Genomic DNA, 7,554 nt, shown 5'->3' on the forward strand with positions numbered 1-7,554 from the left:
AACTTGGAGCCATGATCTGCAAATTGCTGCGTCTTTCCCTTGTTTTGGTTGGTAATAAATAGATGCACAATGGTTTATAAACTTATTTTAATCTTATTCTTTATAGTTTTATTTTTTTACCTTCAATGTTCTATTCTATAATTTTGATCCCCCCGTCATATTTTTTTTGAGTGCTTTGGAAAATTCATTATTTATTTACTGGTGCCTTGCCGAACACTCGTGTCCTTCAAGTCGCATTTTTTATTGGTTAAATTATATAGTCATGTTATCCTAAGCTCAAAGTCTTCTTCCTTTTTAACCTTTTTAAGTAGATGTAGACATGTAGTAATTGAGCAAGAAAACATTTGACCTTTCATTTATGTAAAAATTCTTGCACGAATTTCATATGTTGTGCCAAAAATGAGTTTATGTAATTTTTCATATCAATTTCTACAATATTGGCTATACTAATTTTCTTGAAGTTCAATGTTGGTATAAGTGGTTTAGGAGATTTTCCTCCTCACACCATTTATGTCACCATTAACAACAAATTGAAGGACATGTAGATCACTATTTTTTTCCATCACTTTATTGCTCCCTGTTCTTGATCTTGGTGGACGTGACAACTACATAGTTTTTTTTTTTTATCAAACTCATCAATTAAAATATTTATTAATCAATTCTATTTCTATTGAAAATAATTATTAATTAATTTGTTGTGTATTATTTGTAGATTTATCATACAGGACAAGTCAAGTATGGATATAAAATATGCAAGCAGATTGACATCTTTTTGACAAATATTAATTACTATTTTGTTATGATAATTATTGTGAGAAAGAATTTTATTATTTTGTTGAGAATTATTGATAAATATGTAATTGAAATACTAATTGAATCTTTTAATATCCATTTTAATTAGAACTTTATTATTAGTTATTTTGTCTCTTTTATAAATTTTTTTATTGTGCACAAATTTATTTATTAATTAAAATAATTACACATGTATAAACAAACAATTTTATTGTAATTTTTTTTTGTACTTTTATTACAAAAGTAACTTTTATTTTTGCCAAAAAAGCAACCCTTCTATTAGTTGCATATTTTGAATATTAGACACTTGTATGGTTGTATATCCAAAAGAAAAGGCAATGCTTTTAAAGGTTGCATATTCAAAACTAATAGGCAACACTTCAAAGGATTGCAAACTCAAACTTATAAGCAACACGTAAAAGGGTTACATTTTATGACAAATAGGCAACATTTATTAGTAGTGTTCAAAATATGAGAAAAGACAACACTGCAAAAGTGTTATCTCAAACACACCTCTGAAGTGTTTTTGTTTTTCAACCAAAGGCAACACTTATCAGTTGTTGCCTTCAAAAGCGTTGCTTTTGAGTAAAGAAAGTGTTGCCTATAATCTAAAGCAACGGCTGTATCTGCAAGGGATCTAAAAGTGTTGCTTTAAGTCTAAAAGTGTTGCTTTAGATTAAAGGCAACCATTTGTCAGCCTTTAGACAACACTTTTTAAATGTTGCATCAGCCTGAAAATTTTTTATTTAAATTTATTTTTTTACACAGATTAGTAGTCAAATTCTAAATAATAGAAACCAAATATGGTAAATTAAATATCAAGTGTATAAAAAAAATTAAAAGTAAAAAAATAGAATATATAATGAAACAGTCTACAACAAAACTCTAATAACTAAAGATTCTCATAGTCGTCGTCGTCATCCCCTTGGTCCTGCTAAGGTGTCGGACTATGCAGTGATGTCGATGCCCCTATTGTAGTGTTGCTGCCACTGAGCCACATCTGATCTTAGTATACCGCCATCTGTTGTTCCATCCGCTGAAGCCACTCCAGCTCCCGCCTCCACTCCAGCCTGAGGTAATCTATGTCTGAGATGCTGTGAGGATCTCTTGATACGTCTCCTTAGATTGCTCAAACTACTGAGCCTCTTGGTGAAGGCTCCGGGAGCTCCAGCACATGTTCTCTCAAATCGACACTGTCCTCGGGATCGACGTGCCAAATAGTGGTAGAGGTGGATGAATGTCTTAGTGTGGAGGTGCATTTATGATTAGGACTCCTGTGTAACACATGTTATGATTAGGATTGCAGTTAATTGAAAACTTTATACTCATGATGTTTACTCACATAATGATCTGTAGCCCGCTGATCAGCAAATCTCTCAATGTTCTCCTTCAAGGTGTGAGTATACTTGAAGGTCTCTGCCATCATCACATCACGACTCAACGATTTAGACTACACATGTTGAAACAATATGTTAAATCAAGTAATAATGACATTATTTTTCAAAAACAAAACGAAGTTAATAATAAATTGAAACAAGTGTATTTTGACGACCAGTGTATTTTGACGACCTGGTCGATTCCCTATTAACTCTGTTCGTGAGACGTTAACACTTGAACCTCTCATCAGTCTCATAATGGACGTACAATGCCTTCTTAAGGTCCGGGCGGATGCAAATAATGAGGTGGTCGCGCTACTCACATATGTCATCCATCATCTGCTGCAGTCGCCTAGCCATCCGATGGTCGAAGATTTTCCTGATTATGACATCATGAGTCTTGTCCCATATAAATTTCTCATGCACAAAAAATATTCACCAAATAATTCATCAAAATTAAACACATAATTAAAAAAAATAGAAGATATAAACTAAGTAAGGTTTGAATATTTAGAATTTTTACCGCCCACTTCTGAAACCATCGCTCTCTGGTCTCAGCAAGGATCTTCTTGTGGCTCACCACGGATGGTTGTACATCATCTTGATGAAATTAGTACACTCCTGTGTATAGGCATTGTTATTTGACACAAACCTACCAATGGAAAACTTAAGATTAGTAGTTTATGAAAAATTTATTTAAAGTAATCTGTAAACTTCAATTATATTTAGATTTTTTAGAAGTTTCGGCAGAGTTTCATCTATAACTAGAATGCGCCACAAACTCTATCCATAAAAAAATCACCTAAACAATTCACAAACAAACTAACATGGAATTATATAGCTTAAGCAGCAACATCCATCAAACAATCAAAAATTCTCAAACACTTTCAGTAGTTCAAACCTACTAACCTAAATCAAACTTATCTTAACAACTTAAATCAACTAAAACTAGAAAAATGAGTGCAACTAAATTAAACCAACTAGCTAAAATAGTATGAATATAAAAAACTTAAAACAGTGCTCAAGTTGTCACACCATCAGGCAAAATCATCATAGGTACGATGGGAGGTGGTAGAGGGACATCTGGCTGGGATCCGTGAGAGAATTCTGGCATTGATAAACTACTATTTCATGGTTTATCTTATGCTCAATTGAGTGGATTTTATCAATCTTTCATACACTTCTTCATACAATTCGCATGTTTTACGTTTTCCTTCCTGATTTTGTGCTATGATTGAAAACATGCTTCTTTGGCCTTATATTTGCTAATATTAACCCTCTCTTATTACCATTCGATGCCATGATATGTGTGTTAAGTGATTTTAGAGATTATAGGGTAGGAATGGCTTAGAAGATGGAAAGGAAGCATGCAAAAATGGAAGGATTACAAGAAACTGAAGGAACTGCTAAAGCTGTCCAGCCTGACCTCTTGGTACTAAATCGACCATAACTTGAGCTACAAAGATCCAAATAACGCGGTTCTAGTTGTGTTGGAAAGATAACATACGGGGCTTCACAACGATATATAATTTGCCATAGCTGACCCGAAGCCAGACGACACGAACGCGTGGATCACGCGGACGCGTGACCTGGCAAAAAACCCAATCCGTGCGAACGCGTGGACAACGCTTCCGCGTGACTTTGCAGCGACCTGTACGTACCAGAAATCACTGGGAGAGATTTCTGGGCTGTTTTTGACCTAGTTTTCGGCCCAGAAACGACAGATTAGAGGCTATAAAATGGGGGAATCAATCCATTCATTCATACAAACATACACAACATTCATAATTCACAAATTTTAGGTTTTAAATGTAGTTTTTAGAGAGAGAGGCTCTCTCCTCTCTCTAGGATTTAGGATTAGGATTAGGATTTAGGATTTCTATTATGATTAGGCTACTTCTCTTCAATCACAGGTTCAATGTTCCTTTAATTTATTTTCTACTTTTATTTATTCTATTACTTTAATTGTTATTTATCTTTTCAATTTGGCTTATGAACTTCATATTAGAGTTGATTTCTTTATTTAATATAATTTGAGGTATTTCAGATTTAAGATTTTTTTTCTTTTATTTATGTTACTGCTGCTTCCAATCTGAAGGCTTTTTTTTATTCGAGTAGATTTTCTCCCTTTTTGCTTTGGTTAAGTAATTGGTAACACTTGAGTTATCAGACTCAGCAGCTGATTGAAAATTGGGAATTGCTCATTGATTTGGATCGCTCTAAAGCTAGTCTTTCCACAGGAGTTGACTAGGACTTGAGGATCAAATTGATTGGTCCACTTGACTTTCCTTTATTTAGTAAGGGTTAACTAAGTGGGAGCGATAAACAATTCTCATCACACCTGATAAGGATAACTAGGATAGGATTTCCAGTTCTTATACCTTGCAAGAGATTTTTATAATTATTAATTTATTTTTCTTGTCATTTAAATTACTTGTTCCTTATTTTAAAAACCCAAAAACATATCTTTTTACATAACCAATAATAAATCATACCTCCCTGCAATTCCTTGAGAAGACGACCCGAGGTTTAAATATTTCGGTTATAAATTTTATTGGGTTTTGTTACTTGTGACAACCAAATTTTTGTACGAAAGAATTCTCTGTTGGTTTAGAAACTATACTTACAACGGGAATTTATTTGTGAATTTTTTTACTAGCAAGAATCTGATCGTCAAAATGGCGCCGTTGCCGGGAAATTGCAAACGTGTGCCTTATTATTGGTTATTGTAAATATTTGCTTTTTGCTTGTTTATTTATTTTTATTTTTGTTTTTATTTTTGCCTTTTCGTAAATTAAGAGGTTATTGGTTTTTATTTAGTTATTAAAATTTTCGAAAATAATGTTCCTTGTTCTTTCTTGATTTTCAAATTGTTCTTCGTGTTCATCTTGACCTTCAAGTTGTTCTTGGTTGTTTTCTTCGTTTGGATCTAAAAATTTTAAGTTTGGTGTCATTTTATTGTTTTTCTCTTTCCTCATTACATTCAAAAATATCTTTTCTCTTTATTTTAATTGATTTTTTCGAAAATTAAAAAAAAATTCAGATTTTTATTTTAAAATTTTTATCTTATCTTATCTTAGTTTTAAATTTCAAAATTCAAATCTTTTTCAAAAATCATATCCTTTTCAAAATCTTATCTTATCTTATTTCAAAATCAAATTTCAAATTTCAATATTTAAATTCCAAAATTCAAAATTTAAACCCTTTTCAAATCTTTATCTTATATTGCAGTCAGTGTTTCTAGTTTTAGGAATTTATTTTCATTAATTTTTTTATTAGTTTTTGTTTTTATTTTCTTTTGCTACTATGAATTCTCACACCTCTGGTTTCAATTTTGGTTCTAATGTTGTTGGAAGGAATGGAAGCTATAACAGAAACATACATCAAGGTCGGAACAATCAAAGTTGGAAGGAGCCACGAGGATTTGATCAACCCTTTCGGCAACAACACCTTCCAAGATACCATGGACAACGACCATCCTACAATGCATGCCCAGACATTAGATATGGTGGACCCCTTCGTGACAACCAACATCCACCAAATTACTATGGTCAGGAGCCATTCCGAGGTGCATACCAAGATGATAGATATGGTGGACCCCCTTGTAGTTACCAACAAGCCCCATCATATGCTTATGAACCACCTCCCTAACACACCTTTGAACCACCATACTCACAAGCCCCTTTACACCAACCACCACATGAACCACACTAGAACCACCACCTCAATATTCACCATCTCTATATCCTTATCAAGAAGAACCACCTCCGTATTATGAGCCCTTTCTCCCAACAAATGAACCCTCCTATCCACCCCAATCTCCATTGGATAACAACACACTCATCTCTAATATCATTGGTCTCACCTCTACACTCCAAAATCTTATATCCCGCATGGACCAACCCTCTACCTCTAATATTCAACCCTCAAGTTTCAGTGCGCTTCCTTTTCAACCACATAATAATCTTCCCATCCCATCACCACACTCAATAGAAGATCACCCACATCCATCAATCCAAGAGCAAGATGATCCCAGTTATGCTATTGATATAGAACAAGAAAGAAGGAATCATCTTCACGAATCCATACTTCATAAGAAGCTAGAGGAGGCCCTACAGATAAAGGTAGTGGAGACCCTTGAAGTCGAAGGAGTGGTTGAAGAATTAGTGAAGGAAGACATCAAGGAGGAGTCTAATTTTGTCTTAGGGCAAGAGGAGGCCCAAAATGTGGAGATAGGAGAGACCTTTGAAGATGAAGGAATAGTTGAAAGGAGTTATCATGGAAAGAAAATCATCAAGGATGAGTACGATTTTATACTAAAACAACTGGACAAAGCAGTAATTATTGAAGAGGAAGAAGTGGTTGAAGACTTAGGAGATGCAGAACCTCCATGGGAAAGTCCAGTCATAGAACCTCCTTCCAAGACGTTTGAATTTGATGTTGAAGAGGGTGTACAACCTCTAAGACATATCATGGCTAAAGACTTTGAAGAGGTTGATCAAGAGATGGAGATTAAAGAAGAAGAAGCACAACCTCTCATGCCCTTGGTAAGTAATAAAGAAGAGATTGAATTGGAAGAAAGCTACCAAGAGGAAGAGGTTGAAATTGAAGAAGCTTACAAAGAGGTAGAAGTTGTCAAGGAAGAGCTCAAGGGAATGGAGATTGAAATCACCTTCCCAAAGCTATTGGAGACCTCTCCCCCAAAGCCATTACCATCTAATACAACATTCAAGTGGGTAAAATTCTTATCTTTAACCTTTCCTTTCCCACTTGAATATGGTTTAATTGAGACAGATGGTCAACTTAGAGCTCTTTGTGGCTTTAAGAGTGAGAGGGAGATGGTTAGTGGTTGGCAATACAATCCTAGGCTCACTGTGGTTGGGAGCTCAAAATCTAAATGCAAGGGTTAGTGTAAAGCTCGAATGAATGGGTCTAGTGATGCTCACGGAAACTTGTCTCTCAACAATTTTCCTTCGGCAAGTGTACCGAATTGTCGTCAAGTAAAAACTCACAATAGAGTGAGGTCGAATCCCACAGGGATTGATTGGTCAAGCAACTTTAATTAGAGGAATGTTCTAGTTGAGCGAAGCAGAATTTGGTTTGGGTGTTGCAGGAAATTAAATGGCGAGAAAGTAAATAGCAGAAAATGTAAATGCCGAAAGTAAAGAGCTGAAAGTAAATGGCGGAAGGTAAATTGCAGAATTTAAATGGGAATGGAGAAGATGCTCATAAAAGTAAATTGCAGAAATTAAAGAGAATGGGTAAGATCAGAGATGGGGATTCATTGGGCTTAGGAGATGTTGCATTCTCCGGATCAAGTTCATTTTCACCTCTTCCTCAATCAATGCGTTCATTAATCTCCTTGGCAATCTTAAGTGATCAAATT

The 7,554-nt window shown here is 34.6% G+C and overlaps 1 protein-coding gene across 1 annotated transcript in view; it reads right to left on the reverse strand.

The window, feature by feature from the left end:
• LOC107607373 (protein FAR1-RELATED SEQUENCE 4-like) overlaps positions 2,099-7,554 on the reverse strand; it is a 21,590-nt gene continuing 16,134 nt past the window's right edge. Inside the window, exon 5 of the mRNA XM_016309339.1 lies at positions 2,099-2,242. Coding sequence (XP_016164825.1) covers positions 2,099-2,242 — 144 coding nt within the window. The remainder of the gene's footprint in view (positions 2,243-7,554) is intronic.

This window comes from Arachis ipaensis, chromosome B01, assembly GCF_000816755.2.
Source record: "Arachis ipaensis cultivar K30076 chromosome B01, Araip1.1, whole genome shotgun sequence".
In the NCBI taxonomy this organism is placed as follows: Eukaryota; Viridiplantae; Streptophyta; class Magnoliopsida; order Fabales; family Fabaceae; genus Arachis; species Arachis ipaensis.